The sequence below is a fragment of the Nothoprocta perdicaria genome, unplaced genomic scaffold (assembly GCF_003342845.1).
Source record: "Nothoprocta perdicaria isolate Ctin4 unplaced genomic scaffold, notPer1 scaffold_0, whole genome shotgun sequence".
In the NCBI taxonomy this organism is placed as follows: Eukaryota; Metazoa; Chordata; class Aves; order Tinamiformes; family Tinamidae; genus Nothoprocta; species Nothoprocta perdicaria.
In genome coordinates, this window is record NW_020454092.1 from 4,121,056 (window position 1) to 4,148,426 (window position 27,371).

A 27,371-nucleotide genomic window follows, 5' to 3' on the forward strand; every position below is an offset into this window, starting at 1 on the left:
AGAGACTAAAACTGAAAGTGAGCACAAGCTAAGGGACTGAGTCTAAAGCCCAGTCCTGTCACATCAATTATACTACCACAATACTTGAAATGACAACAAAATTATAGCCAGCAAGGAACTTGCCCCATGTATTCCCTTCTAGTCAGATGCTTTTTGCTTCTTGTGACTATGAAAGGGTCTATAAACTGTCTGATGGATTAAAAAGTCCTTGTCAGTGTCATGCTCAGGAGTAAAGAAGAGAGTAAAAGAAAACCAAGGTCATTTATGATTTAAAGGTACACAGTAGGTAGTATTCAGTGCTATTCCATTGCAAATCAAAAAGCAAAGAATCGCTATTTTTTGTCCATTTTGTGCTGCATTAGTCTATGAAAATCTTTGGTAATAGTATTTCATGGCCCCACACAACAAAAAAAATTTCATGGCCCCACACAACAAAAACAATCCCTCTCCGACATGTGCATGAGGCAAGACAGAACCGAGACCCCATCAGCGGTGCCCTCTAAACCACCCTTGGCGGCAGCCGCCGCTCCGGCCTGCGGCCTCTCTCAGCCAGGCTCCAGTCCTCAACTGGACCTGGACACAGAACCGGGCTTGCACGTCCGCAGAAGCACTTGCAAGTGCAACCTTGCAGGCAACTGAAAAGTTATTCCAGTTCTTTAAACTGAATGATTTAAAATTTTCATTTTTAGCAGCTTTTACTACCATCTTTTTTATTCTCTTCCTCTCCACGCTACGTGTTGGACAATAAGAAGTGCATTTGTAATTAGTATGTTGATGTTTTAAGACATAAGAATTAAAATCTTGCCTTAAACTAGCAAGGAACCAACCACTGTCCATTCCAGAAATAAAGTGGCAGATAAAGTGATGTCACCTTTTCCTTCTTGATCTAGTACTTTCCACTCAATTTACACAAATGTGAACAACTAAATACATATACAATTTGTTAAGAGTACAATAGAAACACCGAGATCATCCATTCAGAAGTAAAATTATTTGGCAAGTATTAATAACAAAATAAGTATTTGATCAAACTGCAAATTGAAAGAGCCTAAAAATTCATCCCCTGTTGTATTTTCTTCTTAGACTCAGTGCAGTTTCAGCACTGCTGTATGACTGACCGAATGACCAGTAGAGCTGCACTGGGTTGTCGCTCCGTCGAGTAGCCAGACCCCTGTGCACCCCTCCCAAACCAGTGTGTGGAAAACATAGGGAATATCCTTTATTAAAATATTAGGCTATGACCCAATTAAATTCAGATGACAGAGTCATAAATTCATACTGAACAATAGTAAAAGCAAAAAAAAAAAAAAATTGGATTTAGTAGGCAGAAGTATAAACATAGCATGTTATATTAACATTACCAAAAAAAAAGAAACCTAATTCTCAGGAAAATTGGAAACCACTTCTATATATATCTCTATTTTCATGGTTGTACGATAAAATAATTTTAATTCTTCCTTTACCATCATCTCAAAACATTTACTAGAAGCTTATATATGTATCCCTTATCAGTGTCCATGTGAACCAGATGCTCTAATTTATGAACACCTGCAAATGCCCAACCATAACAAACAGACAGTATATATTAAAAAGTCAAGCAAAGCAAAAAAAAACCTCACCACACTACAGGTCTCTAGAGATTAGCTAGATGGTGGGGATGGGCAGCGGTGGAAAGGAAAATTGAGCAAATAAAAAATTGGCCCTGGGGAGCAGGAAACACTGGCTTGGCAGCGTACCACAACCACAAGGAGCTTTATCATAACTCAACATACTAATGGCCATGCTCCTAGATTTGAGTTTAACTGACAGCTTTCCCAGCCAACGCTTAGCTCATCCAAGAATGAATGGCATTTGTAAGTAAGGACTTGTTTTGATACTCGAGCTAGCCAAATCAAAAAGAAAACAAATCCAAAGACTGAACACATTACATTTGTTTTTAAACTTTAGGTTTTGATAATAAATTAAATGTTTCAGTTTGTGTTCTCACGGTTACGTTTGGACGAATTTCACAGTAAAACACCTTAGAATGTTCCTTGCTAAAATGTTTTAGAGGGATTCTGAATATCGATCTAGTCTCTACAGCCAGCCTGGAAGTAGCTTCCTGGGGTTTGAGACACTGCTTGCATATAGAAGGACAGTCAAGACTGTCTGTCTTCCTCAAGAAGTGAAATACAGATATTTCTTAAGTTGAACAATCAGCAATCCAACAGGAGATTCTATGAAATATTTAAATCACAAATATTAATTATTTAAAAAGCATACAATTGCAATTTTATCATCTCAAAAGAATACCAAAAAAATTTATTCAACTGAGGAATATTTTCTTTTTACTTGCACTACGAGGACCAATGGTAACTAAATACTCTAACTACACTAAGATTAAAGGAATTCACTGCTATCACTATAGCAACCATCTTAAAGAAACTAACATGCTCAACAACCTGCAAGCTAAATTTAGATCTAATACGCAATAAAAGCATAAATAAAACAATATCCTACATATTCACTTCTATGAAATATAATTGGTTTTTGCACAGTGAGAAGAAATCAGTTCCTCCTTTTGAGGATCACACCAGAATAGACTCATTAATGTCCAGTGTACTAATGAGAAATAGGTGAACTAGGTGTTAATTACGCCACAGTAAGATTCAAGAATAAATAAATAAATAAATAAATAAATAAATAAATAAATAAATAAATAAATAAAGCAAGCCGTGGTGAGTACTTGGAGGTGGCCACAAGCTGAGGTCTCTTCTCTGCATTTGTGTATTTTGAAGTAGAGCATGATGCAATCAGATCACAGCAACACGGTCACTTTGCACTTAAGACAGAAACTTTGGACACAGTTATTGGAACAAAGAACCTTGAAGGATTAATTAAGCTAGAGCAAAAAATTCTCAGTTATTTAGACCTTCTGAAATATCAATAATTTTCATCCAAGAATTTAAATTTTCACTGCATTTCATTTTTTTCAGGTTACTTACACTGTCTAAGCAAAAACTACAGATTCCACATTTCATTGCCTTTCTGTAAAGACATGACGAAAGCTAAACAAAGGACTATGGTATTTTCTAGAACATAGATATAGGAATTAAGAAAAAAAAAAGAAAGAAAAAAAAAGAGCCCTTCACGGGACAACTTTTTCCCCCACTCTGACCATTTAATTTTTCCTAGTACAAATGTCTTCAGACTTTTCCGAGGTCATTTCAACAGCAGACAGCTTATAACAAAACCATTAGCAGTTTGGCTAGCTTAAGGAAACCTCTTACTTTCCTTTTTTGTTTATTATCACTGCATGAATCTGCAGCATATGAGAGTTTATAATTTCTCAGGCTTGTTAAATTCATGTTAAAGGTCTGTTTTCTTGTTGAATAAATTTTGTTCATATAATGCTGCCTATTTCATATACTGAGTCTTTAATAGCACCTTTGGTCTATGCGCAACTCGCAGATCAAAACAGAGGACTAAAATAGGGGTTGATGATGCTATTTACATGTGTGATTCCTGCTGTCTTCTTGTTAGTAGCTTTAATATAATAGAAGACCTTGTCTGTTTTGTAATTAACACATCTTTACTGGAGAGATATTTGGAAGTGATTGCTGTGAATATACTGGTTAGTAAAATAAACACAATCACACACCACTTTCTGTTATCAGACAAATTTGTGAATTGTACACATTATACTCCAGATCAACAAACTGTGATATAACAGCCAAGTAAAAGACACATTTATATAACCCTTTATTTTTCTGAAAATATGTATTCAATCTGACCTTGCAAATATAATTAGCTTGTGGGATGTGTGGATTTCAGTACCATGGATGCTTTACTAATTGCAGCTCTTGGAAATAGATACTAAATATTTGGAAGCTGCCAATACAAAATAAAAACTGCATCTTTTTGTACATCTGTCTTAGCTTCAAAAAGCATAATAATCTAAAAAAACAATAACTATACAGCATTTCTCAAGCATTTTCCTGGGGTCAACAAGCTACAAGAGAGCTTGCAAAACGAATTTGTAGAAACAAAGTCTACAATTATTTTCCAACAGTGTTATGATTTTAAAATCTGCAGATAGCTATAACTATTATTACTTATAGTTATTCACCCTCTAAGCCAAATGCTGGACTCCTGAAATGTTAACTAGACAAAAATCTGGCCTTATATAATCTGCACATAAATATTAGAAAAGGCCTGATTAACATTTATGATATTTAATAGTAGGGTTTATTTCAGCTTCTTCTGATAGTGTAAGTGCAATGTTACCGCTTTTTCAGAGCAGTCTGCATACCTTTGTTTTCCTTGGAAAAAAAAAGAAAAAGATTATTTTAAAATGACGGAACTGAATCTATTAGATCCCGCACTGACAGATACATAAACAATGCTTACAGAAACACACCTGTTTTGCAAAGCATACTATATTTCCGTGACACAATTCAGTTAGCAATGTCATCTTTTTAAACATTTTTCCCAACTTCAACAATTTTTGAGGGAAGAATCTATGACATATGGATGCTATCTTTAAAGCAGTATCGTGTCCTCAGAATCCAACTATCAACGTATTGTTTACGCCATATGTTTGTGATCAAACATAAGAGCGCTTAAAGGAAACTCTGCAAATGCTATAATGTGGTTATGCCAGGTGTGGAGAAAAGAAGTAATGTCCCATCTAAAACGTCTTTTATCACCTGCAACGGACCTGTTATCAACTGCTTAGTTTGCGTCTCCGTTCTTTAAAAATGAAAGGGAACATGCGACCTCGGAAGCGCAGCGAGGGTTTATGGCCATTTCGTTATTTATGCTGCCATGCACTGTTAGACAACCACGAGTGAAGAACATCTTCTGTCCCCTGTAAGCCCACAGCATAAAAAATTCAGAGAAATCTGACTTTTTATGCCATTTCCCATGAAAAGCACTAAGAACTGAAACTGACTGATGCCAAATGCATATCACTGAATTGCTGAGATTGTGAGGCTGAAGTTTGCAACATGGAAATTATTTATAAAATGTCAATTTTAGCTCTGGAAAAGAGATTCCTAGGAGTACGTGCATTTTCCTTCTTTATCCTTAGAGAATTGCTTACTTGTGGTCAAATCTGCTGTACAACTGGAATATCCACATTGGAAGGGGAGAGAACTACAGTATAATACATTTATCTTGACAAGTGAGGGCATGCATCCATAACTCACAAGGAGCAAAGCCACAAGTTTTAAAGCTATATGCCCTAATGAAGATAAATGGACTATTCTACATCCACCACAGCAAAAGGAAATTAAACATTTAATACTCTTCAAAGAAGTCTTCTTGGAACTTTTTGTTTGTTTGTTGTAAGGGAGGGAATGAACTAAAGTAACCTATGCAAATGGTTTCGTATGTAAACATCCATTGCTTAATTTAGCCACAGCAAATTCAGAGGAGGTTGTGTAACAAATTTTAGAACACTAACATTGATATTAACAGTTCTGGCACCCCATTAAGTAATTTATTAAGTAAAATATGCAAATAATGTTATTTGGAATGTGTGTAACTATCCTAAAAAAATGCTGGCTTTCAAAGAAAACAGTAGCAAAACTGTACAGTGATAAAACCAGAAGACTTCAATACTTAGTTGTTTATTCCCAGGTTTAGCAAAGATAAATCCTGAACTAAAGTGCACCCGTAACCCTGGACACCTAGAATGCAGAGGCAACTGATCTCCTGGAAATGCAGCTTTTCAGGAAAAGTATCATTCTGTATTGATTCAAGGGTAATCAAAACTCACACAAACATATTTACCTGCTATTCTCCTAAACAGACTCAGTTTGAGACTCAGTTTTTGCCTAGATGAAAAGGAGATGGTTCAGCCTTTGAGTCAGCTGAGGGCTGAACGCGTATTTGGCAGTTACGTAGCTGTCCATGATATGAAACTGTTAATCTCTGTCCCTATCACAGGATAGGGTCTCAGCTCACATTCCCGTTGATCAAAATTAGTGACTGATGAATATGCCAAATAAACTACTCACACTTCCAAAAGAAACCAGGGCTGCTTCAGAAAGGTTTAACTTCACTGGGAAAGTTTTTCTTTTTTTTTCCCCTGCGAGTAAATGGAAAACTCCTCCTCCATATTTGGTCAATAAAACAGCTAAAAATGACATAAAAACCATACCGTGCTTTTCTGATGATTTGCTAATTAATTTTCTTGACAATGGAAGCTGATTTTTTTTTCCACCATTTAATTCTCAACCATATTATTTTTACACTTTTTCTTTTCTCAGAATCTACAAATACAAGACAGGCAGGCAGGCAAACAGAAAGAAAATGCCATAAAATCACATTTAAAATCAGTCATTGTGCCAATGAGTTTGAGACATGGTTGCATTCTGCTTTACTTTGAACAGTTACGTTTTAGGCTCAAACAAGGCCTCCAGAAGCACACTGAAGACAAAAATGACCAGAATGGGTTATTCAGCACATGCAAAAGCACCATCTCATCTATCAGTTTCTCAGGGGCATTTTGCTCTTTCATCCCTACCTACACACATTTTCTCCATTTTGAAAAAATGAATCTTCTTAGTGCTGTAACTCAAAACATTTAGGAAAACTAAGAAATTCTCATGCATCAGAGCCACTGTACTATTACAATAGGTAGAGAATGTTTTAGTGTTCTAAATCCCAAATCTGACCATTTAAAGGTATAATGTTTTTCTTTTCACCAGCTGGGGTCAACCTTGGCTTTACAGTGATTCAGTTTTGCTGTGGATCCCCAGCAGCAGCCCTGCTAAGTTCCCTTCCTCAGTTCAGCATTTGTACAAGAGAAGAAAAAGGCATCATTTCTCTCTCTCTCTGCCTCTCCAGATAATTGCTATTTTAGGACAAATCATACATTTGCAAAAACACATAGTACCACAGTCCCTCTTTGGGACTTCTAGGAGCATGATAAGAAAATTTTATTTCACACTTTAAAAACATGCAAAAGAACAAATGAGAAAGCTCATCACCTTTGTTAAAGACTCCTCTTAGAGAGAAAAAAAAGTAAAGATTTAATAAATTGGACAAGAGAAAGCAATTTACAGCTCTCACTGAAAAGAACTGTTTGGATGAAGTAGTTTTAGATGACAATTCACATTCTTCCAATTCCATAGGAGGAGATTACCGAGAGCCACAGCCCCAGGCTCGTTAGCAGCGGTCAGGGCAGCAGGAAGTGACAACAGCCCTGGCCTGGCCTGGGGACGCGCTCCCGCCAAGCACCGGGAGAAAATCCTTGTGAATCCCTGTGAAGAACAAGAGCCCTGCAACAGGTATCCCCAAGGGCTCGTAGCATCTCCATCCCTGGAGGCCGTCAGGACATAAACACAGAAATACCTCAGCGACCTGGACAAAACTCAGTTTTGACCTTATGTCGTGCTCAAGGTTGGATCATGCTTAAAAGAGACGCCTGTATGCGTGTTTGGTAATTTCAAACAAGTGCAATGTAAGTTCAGGCTTGGGGAGGGGAGCTATTGTGTTATAATGGATTTTCTATAGTTATGTTTTCCTTAAGAGGTAAAGAACAGCTGCTAACTTGAGGCTCAAAAAAAAAACCAGTTATTTTTAAAATTTGGCAAAAGTATACTGTTCTCTACAGAATACCTCAAAAGAAATAGAAATAATTATAAAAAGTAAAAATTCAAGCATTACTCCAGATCATTTAAATATATTTATTTTTCTGTGAAATATTCTAAATACATGTTATATTCCTGGACTTGAATATTGGAGGGGGTGGGGGGGCAAGAAAGATTTAACAGAAAGCAGAAAATCAAGCAACCATTGGCTGGGTTGGCCACTGGCCACTCTTCAGCATGTGTATGCTGAGCTTCATTCTCAGAAATCAAAGGGAACCTAACTTGCCCAAATAAAGCCTTTTATACTCTCTGGATTTGGATAACATTCAACTTCAGCTGAAATTCACTGATTTGTCTTGAGTTTGTTTTACAGACAGCTAGAACATTATTAGCCTAAATATTGCAATAAAGGGACAGAGCCATGAAAAAGCATACCACATGTAAGAATAATTATTTAAAATAATAAGAGTAGTATTTACAGTTATCTGAAGTTCACGTACCTCAGTTATCACTAAAGCAGCTGGCATTTAATCCATGGGTCTATATAAATGCTTACACAAACTAAGATATTTAAGGATTCTATTTTTGCTCTAGGGAGTTAGCAGACTTAAAATTAATTTTAAAAAATTATGAAAATTACATGCATTTTCATGTTTAAATTTCAATCCCGCCTTTACCCTAGTAGGTGTTTGGGATCGCAGCAGGCATGTGCCAAGGAAGACAGCTAGCAACAAGAAAACGGAGAAGTCTGACCCTACACTGCAACAGGATAAACCTCTTTTTAATGCTTTAGCTCATCAAGGTAAAGCAGAGGCTCCTCACCAGCACTCATTTCAACTTCCAAACACATGAAAATCACCTCTGCTCCGGGGTATTCTTGCCGAGAAGAATCCTGCCTATCCCTGCCTATGAGCCACAGCAACTTATGGCCCAAGGCAGGCTTAAAATTAGCTAATGTGTTATTTTGGATTTTGTTTTTAAATACTTCTAATCTCAGTCAAAACATACCATATTAAAATCTTCTATGCCACATGTTCACTATTTTTTTTTTTTTTTTTGCCAGATAGTTATGCTGGTAAAAGGTATACTGAGTAATGATCTTGGACTTGCACAGCACTAGCAAAAGCAAGTGTCACTACAGTGGCTACTGTGCCAGCAAAATTACCTCTAGAAACTAGTGGGATTATTATTATTATTATTATTATTATTATTATTATTATTATTATTATTATTATTATTACTATTTTGCTGGTGTTGGGAAGCAGATTATTCCCTAAAATAGCATCTTAGCCAGCCCAAGCTAGGCCTAGGAGGTGCTGGATGGCATGCTTAAGGCAGCCATGCAAACAAAGCAGGCAATGTAAATCGGACCTAAGAAACCTCCAAGGGCTCTAAAGCAACTTTCCTTCTTTCAGTTCATCTAATACCAAGCTATGCTTTAATTTGAGTAAACTAGCCAACTAACAAAATAGAAGTCTACAAATCAAACTTCCATAGCCTGGTCTCACCCCAAAATCAATAAATTAATTATCAGTATTAACCATAATTTAGGTCATTCTTTTTATTTCTAAGCTTTTAAGAATGCACTTACCAGAAACATGACAGATGCAATTTATTTTTTTTTAATGTGAAAACTGAAGATGTAATTTAATCATCTGACTCTAGCAGCCAGGCACGTACGAAATACAAACATCACAAGACTTACGGTGATCTCAAGAATCGGCAGCAACACCGCAAAAGAAGTTGTAACAGAGATTTTTACATGGATGAAAATTCCACACTCAGAATTTTTTTTCAAATTTAAATTTTTTTTTTTTAAAAGCCAAATTATTTACTCAAAGAGAACAAAGACCCTCATCAAAGTTGACAACTGTGTCAAACGGGCAAAAATCAAGAGACACTTAGTAAGCAAGAGTGATATCACTGTAGTATGATTTACTGGGAGAATTTTTCCCTTAAAGAATTTAGTTACTAGTGAGGCTCTTAATTCAGTAATATAGTCTTCTAAATAACATTTTGACAAAATAAAAATAATCATGTTTCAATGTTTGTATTGGAGTAGAAAAATAAAACCAAAGAAAAAAAAAGGTCTAGAAGTAATAAATAAGGATTAATAAAATATTCTACTATAATATAATTTTCCTTTAAAAAAACAATTAAAGCGTTCTTTTATTCTTTAGGCACACAAAGAGGGGCAAATGTGTTTGAGATGTCTAACAGCTTTCAAATGAGGGGATACTTTCATTTTCAAATGCCTGTATTTATTACCCAAACAATTTGGATAAAATAGAACATAATTTTAAAACATACTAACTACTCAACCTACAACCACGGTTTTAAAATATTCTGTTACAAATTACGGGAATACTTAGTGGAGTTGTTTGGTAGCTTTAACATGATCTGTCTCACAGGAAATACGATACTAGGGCTTTACAAAAAAATGAATACTTATTTTTTAAATATTTATAAATTTATATTAATGCCATCCATCTATCTGGTGATGCATTTCAATAATTATTCTGCAATACAATGGGAGTGCATGCTCAAACAAAACACCTCAGCAGTATTTTAAAGCAGTAAACCACCTAGCCAATTTCTGTACGTTCTGTAGTTTTTCTAATCCACTCTCCCTGTGGTTGAGCAAAATCGAATTGCCTCTCACATTTGCAGACAGCTCTGTGAAGGTGATAATAGAGCTGCTCCCTGCTGTCATGAGGCAGGAAATAGGAAAATGGCATATGGGGCTAGAAAGAAATAAAAAGAGAACTAAACAAGAACAAAAGAGATTTCAACAAAGGACAACTATAACCCAATATGCCTTGCAAGTTGATCCCTTTTCATAATCATTTAACATGCTTAATCATTCATCTGCACCCCTTTGCAAAAACTTGAATGTTTGAAATGAAGTCTTTTGTAAAGTTTTATTGTCTAAAACATATGGAATAGAAATGACACTAAGAGCCGCATATGTAATGCCTATAAAATAATGCATTATTAGTATCCATGTTAAGGAGTTGAACCTACCCCAGTCCTTTTGTAACTCATCTTAAACGTTGTGGCTAAATTGTAATATCTAACACAGAAATACTTGGATTGTTAGTTGCAAAAATGGTGAGTGACACCTGAAGAGCAAAATATGAAGTGAGGAATACAATTGGTTATGTATACTCACAATACCAAAGAGATCCATCTTATTTAAGGACTACTGATATGAGACTCAGAAAAAAATGAAAAAGGATGCTGTGATCTACCATGAGAATTCTGGGTCTGTTCTACATATTTTCTAATGGTGAAATGGCCTCCAAAAATCACAAACTTATACATAGATTTGCAGTGCTTTTATATTAAACGTCACTAAAGTGCCTTAAAAAAATAATTAAAAAAAAATGAAAAACTCACTATACCTTTCCTTTTACACTCTGAATGGGATCCACCACCACAGCAACAGCTCTTTCCGATAAGGCTTCAAAGCTCTGCTGAGTGTTAATATCTACACCAGACAACCAACAGCCAAAGCCAGGGTGACTATGATACCAACCAACCACCATCTCAGGTCTGAAATAAAGAGGATAATCTGAGATTCTTAACAATAAAAACATGTAACACAAGAAGAAATGGTAATGTAACAAAGCATAAATTAGGATGAGCTGTGAAAAAAGCACTATTAGAAATATTTAAATTACTCACCATAATATGGTGAAAACATGGACATGAATAAATGCTGCCACAAAGTGCTATCATTAAGGGATGCACATTAGCAGTAGTAGATTGAGCTTTCAGTTTTTCACCCTGTTACCACACCTTCCCTGAACCAGTTTTTACCCTTTCAGCACTTGAGTAAATATCTACTCTTTAACTCCTTGGCGTCGAAGGTTGAATTTTCACGGCAGAAAGTCCATTTCAGACATGGACAACAGGAACCAACGGTGGGAAAAGATTAAATATCAATTAAACCAGTAGTAGAACTAGGAACTCAGTCAAAAAGCAATTTGCACTGTTCTGCTCAGCTGCTGAGCCTTTTGCTAACATTAATTTTGAAGTTTTTCCCACAGTAGAAGAATTTGAGGAAGCAGACGACAACTGTTGAGAGGTAGGAGTGAAATAAAAATTTGTTTAAATTCTCAGATCTTTTACCAAATGATTTTTCTCCCTTTCTTTGCATTAAATTTGCTACACGTTAGGCTATGACTGTGATTTTGCATCTTAAGAAAGATCAACCTTATAGATATTTTCTAGTAACTGCCTATACAAAGTAGAGCAACATTTTCATTTTACCGCCCAATATTCAAAGATGCAGATTTAACATGAGTGACAGTCTCTTGAAAATTGAAAGGCATGAAGCACATTGAATTACATGCTACATTACACACTCAGTTTCTGCGCCAATTATTTCTTTTTAAATGTTAATGATAGCCCCTAAATTATTGGTTTTGTACATAACCAGAGGCTTCTTCCAAACAACATGCAGGGAGTATTTGCTATTATAAACTCTATTTAGGGTGACTTACCTTCCTGTCTGCTTCAGCATGTCCAACATTTTGGCTTGAAATACAGGATCAACTGCCTCTACACTGACACCCTGATGTAGGAACAGGCACAAAGATCATAGAATTTGCACATAAAAGTAATACCACCTTTTCATTTGTTACTTTTCCCAAACCAAAGGCTTATACACAATGTCCTAAGTACCTTGTAACACGGTAAGTTGACTATTTTACAACTAATTGATAGAAGATCCTTTTATGTAGAATCTAAGTTTATTCCAAAGCTTTTTTTATGCTAAAGAACCACCATTTTTTTATTTAAATCACCTCTTCTATGAAGAAACATGATTAAATAGACATAGCACTTCATCCTTGCCTCTTCCTTTTTTGTTCTGTAGACTCCTGTGTTTGTTTTTTTTTTCTTTCTACGAGTTCAGCTCTACAGGTCTCGTTCAAGATAAATATCAGGCTGTACTGGCTTTCTGCAGATTCTATATATACACTGATTTTACACACCATGTTAGCACGTGCACAGAATAAGCTCAAGATAAAACAGTGATAACACTTCAGGGATACACCACTGTAAGAGTTACAAAGGGCTATGGGCTTCTTAAAAGCCATATTTCATTCAACTTATACTCAAAGTATCAACATTTCTATTTATACTACGATCACTTGATAAAATTTTGATAACTTTAATATTCTTAATCAAAATTAAAATTAGTCATTTTTTTTCCACACCACAGAAATAACATTTGAGAAATATGTCACTGTAAGATCTGTCAGAGAGAGCAAATTTGAAGTATTTCTACAGCATCATCGCAATTAAGGGCACACTTACAGACAGATCTTTGCACTTGGAAAGAGTTCTAAAGCCAGGTATGGGCTTCATCTATACAATTCATTATCGATTCACATTCCCATTTATGATGTTATCTTAGTATGGTTACACATACAGAAATACAAAACATATCTACATTCTTATGTATTAGCCTTCACTAAAAACAAACATGTTTAGAGGAGAAATTTTAATAGAATTCTTAAGTTCAACTAATCAAATATGATCTAAGCTTAGACAGCCTTAATTATATCAATACCTCAATTACACATGTTTGTATTATATCTAATCGGTTATACCTTAAGATTGCACATGTGAGATGAGCTGGGAAAAGCTTTTACAAATTATTTATCACAAGAAAAACACCTATCAACATCTAATTGCAAAGAACTCACCGTCCCAGACTGTGGCATAGCAAAAACATCAATCACTCTCACTGTGTAATCATCAACAAACTCCCCGAGCATCAGACCCATAACTTCCATAGGGACACCAGCGCGACCATGTTTCAACATCTGGAATCGAGATCAAAAGACATCATGTATTTAACTAACGGGGGGTGGGGATCAAGCTTGACTTGGGATAGCCCTTACAGCCTTTGCTGATCTATCAATAAGTCACAATTTCCAATACAACTGGAAAATACGGGCACGATAAAACAGTACAAATTATGGCAACATCAGAAAAATAATTAAAATTTCTGAATGATACCCTCTATATTGGATTTATTTAAAAATAATCTGCTTGACATCTAAGCAGACATTACAACAAGTTCATAAACTTTGAGTATGCCAGTTGTTGTATCTCCAGCTCTATAACAGAAGCGTAGAACACGGCACTTACCTTCAGCAGCGCAAGAGAAGAGATATAAACCTGCTCTGCTGTATCGACTGCAGGAGCATCTGTGGGTGGCCCCTATGAAACAGAGCAAGTAATTAAGTATTTTCTCTACTGTTCTCACACCACAGTTCCTAAATATATTAAGTTTCAAAAAAAGAAAAGAATGAAAAATGCATGCAAGATTATGGCCTTTTTTTTTTTTTTTGTGCTGGCTGAAGTTCTTACAAATAGAAAATAAAACCAAAAATGCACACTCCAAACCTCAAATACTTCTTTCTAGTGTCTTCGTGTACAAACCTATCTTGTAATAAAAATCACTTAGCTATCACTCTTCTCCCCTTCCCCCTCAACAATACCAATCTAAATAATAATCTTGTCAGAATCTGCCAAATTAAAAATATTGATAATAAAAACAAGGATTGCACTAGGTACAAACCTGTTACAAAACACTGAGCCCGAGAGTCGCACAAGTTTCCATTAGTCAGCCTTGCAGCAATGCTAACATTTGTCAGCTGTAAAATATGGCCAGTTCTCCAATTAACTATGTGTTTCTTACAATGGTGTGAATGTAAATGCTGCTGGGCTAGCATGATTAACTGGCACCAACACAAACAGCAATTTCCCTTTGCTTCATCAGCTTTCAGCTAAAGAGGACTTGCAGATAAAGGCTATGGGAGCACTTTGCAGATACACTGGTACAGTGAGAGAAAAAACGGACCTCCGATCCCTAGGTGGAAAAGCTGTGAACAAAATACTTTGCTCTTTGCCTTATGAGTAGTTATTCAAAAATTAGCACAACTGTCCCAGGTGTGAATGATTGGTAGAAACAGGTTCTGTGTACTGTTGGAAAGGAAAAACACACGAGACGGCAGTTTAAACACACCCTTCTTGAAGAGCAAGGGCCACACTGCTCTAATATACAGAATTACACATCAGCTTACCTCATTACACTCAATTAACAGTACATTCATTACTTTATTACCAAATTGTGTACAGCAATTTCCCACTGAAAAGACAAAAGGTTAATTCTGCCTTAAATGGTGCAGAACAAACAACTTAGAAGTGCAACTCTGGAGTCCGGGCAAAGGAACACAGCCCACATTAAGCACAAGGGGGAGGAAAAAGGCAATGGCGATGGCTGTATGCCATTTAGAAGATTAGCAGATTTATAATCTTGATTCCACAGTTATAAGCAAATTTGGGCAAAGTGACAAAAAAGCTCCTCACTTTTCATTTTAGGTAAAAAAAAAATTAAAAAAAAATGCAGAATTCATTACAACAAGCCTTGACCTGGAAATACGCACAAGATAGAGTGGTCAATCCGAGTCATAGAGCAAGAAGATGCAAACTAGAATTTAAGTTATTGCCACATTTAATTTGTATAACAACTGCCAATTTCACTTTATATGCGCTTTGTCCTAAACGCAGAGCAACGCTATTTAGTTTAGTGTTCTACAGAATGCTTTAAAGAGTGAACTTTGTTCCTCCCTACCTCAACGTGAACAAAAACAAGACAAACACGACAAGAACAACAAACAACCCCAACCCTTTTCACTGCTAATTGCTCTGTTACTTTGGCTTTTCCATCAGCACTCTTTCAGCAGCTTTACATTTCACCTCCTATGATAAACCCCCTAAAGCTCCATCCTTAATCATTCCCCCTCCCCTGGGCACATTTCCGTGACCACCCCAGCCCAGCCCAGCGGGACACCCAAGGGGAGCAGCGCTCTGCAGTTCCTGCCACGCAGACTTTAGGAGCCCTTAATCAGAACACTGCACAGAACTTCATGGGTAGGACACGGGAACCACTTACTGCAGATCTCCTACAGCAAAACTGCCTGATGAAATGTCCAATCTGTTTCTGATACTTTGGTTTTCCTTCCCATTTTTATTTCCTTAATCGTATTTTGTCTACTGTAAGTCCATGCTAGAATTATCTCCCCCCCCCTCCCCAAATAGAAGTCTTAATACTTCAGAAAACATGAAGACTTGTGTTTCCATTTAATCACTGCAGGAAAAGCAGAGATTATTTCTAAGTTGGAAAAAAGTATCAGTTATCAGTCTCACAAAAAAGCCTTTCTATATATATCAAGTTCTCTCCTTTTCCAATTTTCTATCCATTTTAAATCAAGGAGGGTCAGAAGTGGAAAAGTACAACTACAATAACCTTGGTACTGCTTTGGGAAGAACCATTACATCCATGCTGTGATACCACCATGAACATATCCTACATCTGTTGCAGATTTTCTCCACTATTTCACTGCAAGCATCCAATTTCCCTGCTCACTTTTTTCTTTAAATAAGGAGTAGCGCGCGCGCACACACACACACACCACACACAAGGATCCGTACTGCAATTAGCTTTGTGATTTCTCAGAGATTAATGTTCACACTTGATTGAAACCAGCTTCTCAAAAATCAGGATCTTAAGCTGATCTGTTTATTTCACAGATGAAAACATTTAAATAAGATCCCCTGCATGGATTCCCTAATGCTCAGGGACATGGCAGACTCCATGGACACTCTTCCTTCAACTGAAGGTGTTATCATATTTTTCTCCCCTACTTGGACACCTGTGTTCACAAATTACCACATATCAACCACCACGTGTACTAATGTTCATGCTAAAGTTCCTTCCCTTGCTTTGAATACAGATTAAAATAACCTCCTCAATAGTCCTCTGAAGTCAATGAGGATTGGGGAAGTTTGGAGAAGAAAGGATATATAGGTTAAGACTTTTGTAGCCTACTTTCATAGGCTTTTTAATTTCATTCTTATTTTTCTATCAAAGATGATACCAGAAATACTATATTTGTACTTGTCTCCTTATACAAAATGATGTCAACGTTTATTATAAATTCCTAATCTAAAACTTCTAAAGATTTAACAGATAAAGAAAACAAAATGAATCAGGATTTTTTTTATATATATATACACACACACACACACACATATATATATCAACAGAGAGGGAGGGAGGGAGGGAGGGAGGGAGGGAGGGAGGAGTACTTCCTATCCCACAAAAAACTGCTATTCTAGTATAATGCTGGAATAAACACCATAGTTCTTGTACGCTAGTTGAAGAGTACATGGGAGCTGTTCCATCGACATGTTTTATTTTTTGGGACATTGTTGGCCTATTACTGCTGCACTCTTCCACAGAGGTACAGGCACTTCTGTGATGGGAAGTGGAAGAAATGGGCTTCATTAGCTAGTCCCTCAGTATTTTATACTGACCTTCCACAGCATGCACTATTATCACTCTTCATAAGCCTTGCACCTCACACCTGGAGTACTGTGTTCAGTTCTGGGCACCCCAGTATAGGAAGGACGTGGAGCTTCTGGAGAGGGTCCAGAGAAGGGCAACCAGGATGATTAAGGGAATGGAACATCTCTCGTATGAAGAGAGGCTGAGTGAGCTGGGCCTGTTTTCTCTGGAGAAGAGAAGGCTCAGAGGGGATACGATTAATATGTATAAGTTCAGGAAGGGAGAATGCAGGGAGGAAGGGGACAGGCTGTTCTCACTGGTGGCCAGCGATAGGACGAGGGGTAATGGCCACAAGCTGAAACACAAGAAGTTCCGTCTCCAGGTGAGGAGGAACTTCTTTACTGTTAGGGTGACAGAGCAGTGGAACAGGCTGCCCAGGGAGGTTGTGGAGTCTCCTACTCTGGAGGTCTTCAAAACCCGCCTGGATGCCACCCTGTGCCACATGCTGTAGGTGTGCCTGCTTGAGCAGGAAGGTTGGACTAGATGATCTGTAGAGGTCCCTTCCAACCTTAAATATTCTGTGAATTCTGTGAATTCTGTGAAGCCTTGCTGCCTGCCAACTTTAACAACAGAGTTTATTTCTTAAGGAAGAAGACAAGAAAGCTTTTATACCTACAGAGCAAACGATCTACTAGTCTCATTGCAATATTCACAAAGGCTTCCCACCATCTAGAGCTGCGTAAGATTTTCCATCTTAAAGCCAAACAGCTCCTTCTTGCACCTCCACAGCTTTACCGTATAATTTATTGAGAAACTAGAAAGATGGGATTTATGAACTATCAGGAAAAGTCTTTTCCCCAATCATTCCCATCATTCCCATATAAGCTGAATAAAGTAATGATTTTTTTTTAAAAAAAAAGGTTTTTGAATTATAAATCTGACCATCCAAAGGCAGAGTAAGAATGCAACTCAAACACTGCATAGATTTTTTTTCTTCTAGATCAGCTGTACATGTTGCCAGTCCGTGAAATGATACGCCTGAAGGCCAATCATCTTGTGAAACCTGAGAAAACTCTGGTTTTATTTTTGGACATAACAGCAGAATCCTCTCTCATTAAAAATAAAATCGGTAAAACTTGTAATTAGACAAAATGTTAATGGTACTATCTTAATTTTACCCATTATTTTGTTTTCACTTAAGAATATTTACAATAATATTCATAACGGAAATATCATATCCAAGCTATGAACAAAAGATTGAAATGTAACATTAAGTTATATCAGAAACTACTTTTGTTTTAGGCAGTTAAAAAATAATTCCATATATAAAGCAGCCCTTTACTTGGGCAGCCCCTTGTTGACGAAGTGTTAAAGGCATTTGCCATTCTAACAGCATAAAAACTAACGCCTCGAAGTGTTACCTACTCAGGCCTTTTAGCAAATTTGTTAACACTTTTAGGTATATTACCCCACCTTTCTCTTAGTGTGAACTGGTATCAATTATTTAACCAATTTTATTATGTTATTAAAATACCTGCTGATAAAATGTGAACTGAAGTGTCATTTTAGAGCGCTGCTCTTTATTTGTACTTTCTTTCATTTAAACATGTACGAAAAGTGGACTCAATTAATTATAGCAGGAACTGTGAAATATTCCAAACCAAGACACTTTCTACTGGATGATTTAAACTTAAAGACTGCTCTATTGTCACACTAATAGAACAAAAGATTTTGAAAGATCTGCTGGCACAGCTGTTTCAACAAAAGAAACAGACATTTTGAGGGCAGTCGTTAATAAAAAAAAAAAAATCAATGAACTAAGTAAGGTGCTCTGGAGCAAATCTTGTCACTATTGTTTCAAGTAACATATTTCTGCATAAACTAAAACTGATGCAATCATTACATTTTTTTTTCCATTTTACAATTGGAATAATTTAAATGTGAACACAAGACACACAGGCAAGCACTGACCACTGTAGTGCTTATTTCTTTCCCAGAAAGGTAAGAAAGAACCTTTTAATAGTTTAATTTTGTGAGTATTAAACAACTAGTGTGAAAAACAAGCTGCATGTAAACTATTTCTACTGCCTCTGCTTCAATGACTAGCTGAGGCAACCTGTTATAGGAGGTGTTAATTGGCAATAGGAGTACAAGTCAGAAGCATGTTCCCCATCGTCCTAACCCAGCAAGGCTAGGTCATTAAAGTGGAAATGAATTCTTTCATGCCGACTTAACCCTTTCAGTACATATTTTCAGCTGTTACACCTAAAGACAATTGAGAAAGATTAACAAAAAAAAAAAAAAAAAAAAAGCAGAAAAGCTTGCACTACTGCAGAGTGAAATATATACATACATATACACATATTTTTATATATTATATATTATATATATATATTTTTTTTCTCCTTCCCTTCACTCCCTTTCTTTCTCTCACCCCTACTAAAACAAGTTTTCTAGAAAATCATCAAATTTATTGGGTTTGTTTGGGGGAGGGGGAGCAGGGAGAGGGTGGAGAAAAGAGGTAACTAGGATATATGTGTAGTGACACCCATTGCCAAATAATAACAACTTAGCATTTTAAGGCACACATAAACCGAGAGCTTAAAATGAGCTTAAAAATATTGTTTCCTAGAGGTAAATCAAATTGTGTATAGCTTGGAAAGTGTCTGAAAATGTTACATAATACACAGATGATGCATAACCTCAGCAAATGTGCAGAAGACAGAAGTAATAGAAATAAAATACTTTAATTTTAAAAGTTCACCTGAGTCCTATTGCTCTTCTTACGATTTGTAGGACAATTGAATAATTACAATCTTGCACAAAGATTCTAAGATTTCTTAAATAGCACAGTCTTTTTTTTTTTTTTTTTTTTTTTTTTTTCTCCCCTCTCTCCCCACAGCGCTATTTAAAATGATGGCTTTGATTTTAAATGATGGCTATGATGGCTTTTGCAGTAGTAAATCAAGCAACACACAAAATAAGTATCAGCTTGCATTAAATCACTGAAAGTGACAGAATAAGCTGTATTTCCAAATTGCAAGGTTCTACTAATATTACAATACCAAATATCAGAAGCCATGTATTTTGTATTCCAAACCAGCTAGCCCGTCATTTGTCATGACTGAACATAATTCAGAAGAAAAAAAATTCAGAAAGAATTCATAAAAAGGAGAAAAGATGCCCATTATTTGCACTGTGAATCACACATTAATTAGGAAGGATTTAAAAATTGTAGTTTTTAAGCTAGTATACACATAATTTTACAGTTGATGTGGAACTAACAGGATTACGTTTTGAAGCAAACGTCATGTCTAAACAGTTTGTATGCTCAGACCCATTTTTATACCAATTATAATCAAGCATACATAACAGACCACAAAATACCATAAGTCTCAACAAACAGCCTAGATTTCTGAACGGATCACATTGTCTTGTTGCACCATATGTCAGAAAAAAAATACAGTAATATGTTTAATCCCATAGACAGGGTGTACGATCTTCAAAATGGAGTAGGGATGCTTAGGAAATATTATGGTATCAACTGCTATCTTAAATTAAAAATATCTGTGTGGAGGGGAGAAGCGGGCGGGGGATCTAGCAGGGTAAGAAAATCTGCCTGTCTCTCAATACATTTGACAAAAATCTTGTCTATTCTGCCCAAAGAATTATTTGGGCAGAACTCTAAAGAGCAATAAGAATATCTCCCTCCTTTTCATAAATCAAATTCTTGAAAGGAAAACTTTAGGCAACTTTGAGCACGTGGTTAAATTGTTGTTTTTTTCCTAAACACTTATTCAGGGCTGCATACTACCTGCACGCTGTTGCATTTGTGCACGCGCATTTGCAGAACTTCACACAAACAAACAAAAAATGCCTCTAGCACCTTGGAAACTCTTAAGACAGAATCTGGCCAGCTTTTTTATTACAAAGAGTCACCAATAAAACTATTTGACTTGGGTTTCTAGCCCATTCCTTTGAAATTTTTTAATTAGAGCAGAAAAATCTCCTTTTCTGCCACTGTTCTCTCCTGTATTAGTAACAGTTTTATAGAAGAGGTAAAATAACCCATCTACATGGACACAGGTAGAGATTTCCTACATACCTTTAGGATGCAATGCATTTGTTCAGTTGATTGCCCCAAATTGTCCACATTTTAATAGGCCTCCTACAAAAACTCCTGTTATCTAATGCTTTTATAGAAAGCCAACTTGCAGACAGAGGCTCGGGGGCGGGGGGGGGGGGGAAGGGAAAAAAAAAAACCCACACATATATGCACACACCAGCCTCCTTCCTCATAATTTACATTTTTGTCTCATGCATTTTTGGTAGGAACTAAGCTTTATAGAATGAACCGTTTTAACAGGATTTGGATGATATGATACCAATTCAATTATTTTAAGATCAAATAAGCTTGAACACAGTCTTGGTGCAATCTATGTTAATAACAGTCAGCCAGTCCAGTTAGCTTAGTAGTTTGAGCGGTTTATTACCCAATATTAAAATGCATTCACAACACAAAGACTTTATGTAACGTGCCCAACACATTACAAGAAATGGTCCCTTAAATACTTCTGGTTCTGCTGCATCTTCCCCCTCCAGCCTAACACAAAGTTAGGTGGTCACTGAGACACCACAAAAATCAAGCGGAGGTACCCAGCCTTGCAGCAGTTAATCCTTCCCCATATTAAACATAAGGGAATGTTACAGTTCGCAAAAAGCTATTACAACAGAGGCACAAAACCAATCCTTGGCAGTGTTAGAAATATTTTTAAAAATAATTCTTAGTTGTCAAGCTGAAACTGTTGAACTTCCCCCTCCCCAGCGCAGGAAGTAGCAAAAGTTGGTTCCACTCCAGAACGAAGGAAACTCTAACCTGTTAGTGACCTGTTATCTCTTCCTATCAGCACTGTACATAGCATGAGGATTTAGAAATAAGAGCCTCAAAGCAAATAATGAGACTTGATTTGTTGGTTGATACCCAGAAGTTACTAACTCAGATTTAACTACCCTGTCCTGCCCTTCAGGCAGTGTGGTCTCAGCAGACATCATCTAAGGTCGCCCTACGGCACACTTGATGCAGCAGGGCACTTAAAAAGGGTAAAATGGGTTTTCTACATATACCTACTTATTCTTATGAAGAGGGAGTATTCTGGACACAAGCAGGTTAGCTGGAAGACTCGGTTAAAAACAAAAAGAGGGTAGATGCTTGCATTGGTGGAGAAGAAAATACGAAGAGGCATTTCAATTGTAGGGTTCCAGGAGACCCTGAAGACAGCCTTCCTGAATTGCAGGAGGAGAGGGAAGCCACTGCTCACAGAGTGAGCACTCTAATCACAAAGTAGCACTCTAATCAACAGCATAGGATTACTGGAAGAAATAACAATATCTACGAGAAAGAAATGAGACCGGTAAGTGTAAAGGGATTGCTTCTTTGCAAAAAGGAACATGACAAGTGAACAAACATAATGCAGAAGATGCAAAACCGACTGATTAACGATATTCCTCCTCATTATGGCAGCACTCATTTCCTTGTCCAAGCTCCTTTGTCTCTTCTGGGGAAAGTTGGCTGGGACTACATTGGCAATTAAATCAAAGAGACAGAAGCTAATTGACTAATTATTAAAAATAAGCAAGTTGAGAACTTGAGGCCAACAGGAAGCAGCTAAAAACGGTCTCCAGAGTTTGTGGTAGATCATAGGAAGTGGATAACACTCAGGCACAAGCCGTCACAAGCCATAGTTATTATTTTTAGTTTTATGTATGCACATTGCCATTGTATAGGGCAGCCCATCCCAGTCAAGGGCAACTTTCATACTGCCACCTGTGACTTGTTTCTCTGGTGAAAAGTATCCAGGTTGGTGGGTACTATTTCCTAAAGGGATTCTAAAACATGACACAATTCCTCGACTGCGCTTAGAAGGCGGCTGATAGCCAACCCCAAGCAGCTTTAAGAAAAGCATAAACTCAGCATGGAGTTTTTAATCTACACTATCCATGGAGCTTTCGTCCCTCCACAGTGAGCAGCTGAGTATGGCCACCCTGGCACCCCCAAAATCTGATGACTATTTGCATTTAACTCCCCTGCATTAAAATACTAAGCCCAGCAATAAGATACTTACCCAGTGCATTGACTGGGATAAGTACCACTCACTCACTAAGATTTTTTTCCTTAAAATCAGAAGATTTGGGTATATAAGCTGTAACTGAGACTTCCTGTAAGAGGTAACAAAGGTAATGGATTTTGGAGTTTCATGCATTTTTAATACTTCCTAGTACATATAGGGTGCTTTTTAGTGGATGAATGATAACTCTACTCTTTACTGGGTTGACAACTTCTGGGGCAAAACAAGCAGAAATAAGTTGCCCAAGTTGTGTACGTACTTCTCGTCTACAAAAGACTTATATATTTTTGAAAAACAGAAAAGAAATCCCACATACTCCTTAGTCTTGAAGACTTTGGTGGAAAGCATCACAGAAGCAACAAGAGTAGTGATGCATAATTTAGAGAGCTATAATTCAGATTTATTCACCTTGAAAATAATCTCAAAGGGCGTATTTGAATGGGAAGCAGAGAAGAGTTTATCAGGGCATGCAAGGGCATTCAAGCACGTGAACTGTATGGGGTGAATGCACCCAAGGGATACAGGAAAGGAAGTCATGCAAGTGCAACAGACACCAAAGCTTACAAGGAGCCCTTCACAACTTTCCAAGGGAAGATACACTTCATTACTTGAAGACAATGGCACTCAAATTCATATTTAAGCCCTCCAAACAAAAAACACACTATTTCAGAACTAATTAAACAATTTAATAAAGGTCTTATTTATATATATACACACACACACACACATATTTCTTGCAGACCAGCCAGCTAGAACATGTCATTTACTTCGACAGCCTCATCAGTTCACACTCATGAGGAAACTGAAGGAAACTTGCATTCAATTGTTACGTGGGAATGATTTGCACTGAGCCCGATCCTCCTGTGTGTTCCAGATGACTAACTCTTATTCTGAAGCGCCCTCAGAAAACCAAATGACTGGTGTTCTCTTCTAATCGCCATCCTGGCTTGATCAGCAGATTAAGCAGAACTTTAGATCAGTGGCAGGTCTCCCAAGTTCCCACGGTGCCATAGATTTACTAAATGGGATCAGTATGTTCTAAAAAACCACGATAATATGAGCGAAAGGTTCCACAGCATCAAGCAGTGCAATGCTTGAAACCTCATAATCAAAGTGACAGTTTTCAAGTGCCATTTATAATGCCCTAATCTGGAAACATCCCAGCTAACCCATCTGATCAACTATTTCACAGATGGAAGCACTTGATGGCTAATTGGCAAGTCCATTATTCAAATAAAATAGCTATCTGTACTTCTATTTTTTATATTCCAAGTAAAGGTGCAAACACTTCTTATAAGACACAGGTCACTCCTCTCTCCCAGCTCCCCTCCCGTTCGCATTCCCCCCCCGCCTCTTTCTTCTCCCAATCAAATATGTTAGTTCAGAAGTACAAATCAGCTTTCCTCTTCCTCTTTTATTGCACTGGAACAGTTGTTTTCACCGACAGACCAATTTAAGCTAATACTTTTTAGGGAAATCCACTAAGAAATGAAAGTTATTTTAACAACAGTAAAAAAAAATACTGTTTCAATAGTATTATCAGGAATATTTTTATTACTATATAATAGAGAGATGTATTGTTTTGCACAGAAAAAAACTTACATAGCTTAGGTTACTCTTCTGAAAACACTGAGGAAAGGCAGGACTGTGCACTAAAAATTTTTACTCAGTTCTCTCACTGTGCTCTAAAATAGTATCCAGCAGGATTGCTTAGCAGAGGCATCTGTAGAACTGATTTCACTAGCAAACAATAGCTCAGCAACTGCGTTCAAAATGAAGAGGAGCGTTGCTCCAAAATCCTGCCTGCTGCATCAGAGAAATGCGTTCACGTACCCCACAAGGCCTGTTAATCTGTGTGCAGCAAATGTACGATGCAAAATGAAGTGCTGGATCCCGGGGAAATTCTGGGGTAGGCTGTATTCCAAGAGAGGGAAAAAATGGAGAATGGGAAAACCAGAAGGAAAAGAATGAACCAGAAAAGGAAAAATAATGCAGAAAATGATGCAGCGATGGGGGGTGGTGGTGGTGAAGTAGAAGAGATTGTGCAGTGGCAAGTACAACAAATTATTTCCAAAAGAACCCCCACGAACTATGGAAGACAAAAACAATGGGATGAGCAACAATTTGTTTGGGACACTACAAAACTTGCACATTCTCCCACTTTCTTTTTTTTTTTTGAGCATCCATCAGTTATTCTCACGCATATGCATCTTTGGAGCAGAAATCCAAAAGCCTAAGATACCAGGCATCCAATGTAAGCAATTTACACAGGAAGCACCATTTCAAAGGTCTCTTTACAGTACAAAGTTCAAAACAAAGGTACCTTCTCATCCAAAGAACACAGAGTTAACCACTGAGCTTACAGCACAGAACAGTTTTGTTTGTGCACGTCCTAAAAGCAATGGATTCTCTCCCTCCTCTTCAGTCCCCCATGGAAATGGTCCTTTGCCCATTGTACACTAATAAATAAAGCACATGGCTCAAGAAAGTTAAGACACAAGCACTGTAGGGAAAGTTTATCACTTAAGTATCAGCTTAAAAATGACAGTAAGCACAACGTCCCTGACACATTTATCATCAATCATGCTGAAGATGAGGATTTTACTCTGACCACCTCTGGTAGATTTGTATTGAAAGTAAATTAGCCACTGAATGCTAAGATGCTGAAGAAGGAAAGAGCAACACAAGGTAAGAACAGAGAATTCACTAAAAAAGTTCCCAAAGTCGAGTACAAAAGACTTAAAGAGAAAGAGCAGCTGGCACAGCACATACCAGCTCAGAAGTAAAGGAGTAAGAGACAGAATAGTAACTGCAATGGGTGTCATGAGAAGGGAGAGAAGTGCAGGCTCTTGAAGGAACATTGAAGGAAAAGAATTGTGCTTAAGCGTCACTTGCTGCTATTGAATATTAGCTGCACAGCAACTTATACAGACTACTAATGGACCTCATGTGATACAGTCCTCTTGTTAAGCAATCAGACTCCTAGCCACAAGAGGAAAGAAAAAAAATGCTTCTCTTTCAACAAGCCTTTATACACCGACAATTCTTACATTAGCGAGAATGACCAACTCCAAAACATACTTTTCTTCCTATGTTCAACCTTGAAAACAAAACCTGAAAAAAAACACAGCAACTGGGCCACAGTGATTGAAAAAGCTTCACACAGTTATTCAGAATATTCTAGGTGTAACTGGATAACAACATCCTGGTTTACTCAGTAGCAGGACAAAGTATCCTTAAAATATTACCTGCCTTCTCTTCCACCTGAGACCTAAGAGTCTGATTCACTCTGGATTTTTCTTTCAGTAAATATTAAATATTAAGAAAACCCTATCTCTGCAGGTCCATTGAAACAGCACAACTCAGGGACATAAAATTACTGTTTTCGAATACCCTTCCTGCTGATTTAATAAAGAGCTAAAAAAGCAGTCAAGATATTATCCAGTGCAAGCAGCAACTCGCATAGAGAACAATCCCATTTTCTGAAGATTAAGGGTTTTTTCATGTTTTCAAATCCCTGACACATACTCATTGATTCACTTAAGAGACAATTCCATAAACATATACAGGGGTAGTTTTGCAAACTAAAGCTGCCAGTGGCGTTTACCAAGCTTCTTTTGGATTTTGTCTGCTCCAGTTTTCTACCAAACTTTAAACTAAAGCTGAAAAATTCAGAAAGCAGCTGAGAGAGTTAACAGTAAATTTGAAAAAAAAACCAGCTTTGATAGGCGTCAAGTTCAGAGAGGACTAAGGAGTGAAAGCTTGAGTGATTAGACTGCGCAGATGTTAAAAAAATGAAGAGTCATGAAGCAGACTGGCAGCTCAGAGGAACAAGAGAAATAACTGTTTAAGAAAATGAAACTAAAAATAACCAAGGGCTGCTTCACTAAGCAAGCGTGAATAGAATTTTAGCTATAAAAAGGATTTAAAAACGCACAAAAAAATACAGCTTACTTGGCAAAACACCTAGAGGCTGTATATCAGCTTAGAATGCAGCACCAAATGCTTTGGTTCTAAACTACTTTCCTAATTACACTGGACACAAATACACTCTGCAAGTAGGGTTCTGAGTTTAGCATTTGCAAGCCTTCCAGAAACACACACACAGTTAAGGCTAAGATAGATGAAACTGATTTATCTGGAAGAATCACAGTGTGGATTCTAGATTTAGAACAGAGTTCTTGAAGTAGATGAGAAAAGTAGAGAAAAGCTGACTACACTGTCAAATCAAAACTGCTAAGGACTAGCAAAGGAAATTCCACTGAAGGAATATATTTCTATAGAGATATAGAAATT

General features: G+C 37.1%; 1 protein-coding gene across 1 annotated transcript in view; it reads right to left on the reverse strand.

Moving 5' to 3' along the window:
- PSMD14 (proteasome 26S subunit, non-ATPase 14) overlaps positions 1 to 27,371 on the reverse strand; it is a 44,079-nt gene that overhangs the window by 9,337 nt on the left and 7,371 nt on the right. The window contains exons 4-7 of the mRNA XM_026052359.1: positions 13,746 to 13,817; positions 13,298 to 13,417; positions 12,089 to 12,159; positions 10,985 to 11,135 (exon numbers count right to left, since the gene is read on the reverse strand). Of these exons, the coding sequence (XP_025908144.1) occupies positions 10,985 to 11,135; positions 12,089 to 12,159; positions 13,298 to 13,417; positions 13,746 to 13,817 (414 nt within the window). The remainder of the gene's footprint in view (positions 1 to 10,984; positions 11,136 to 12,088; positions 12,160 to 13,297; positions 13,418 to 13,745; positions 13,818 to 27,371) is intronic.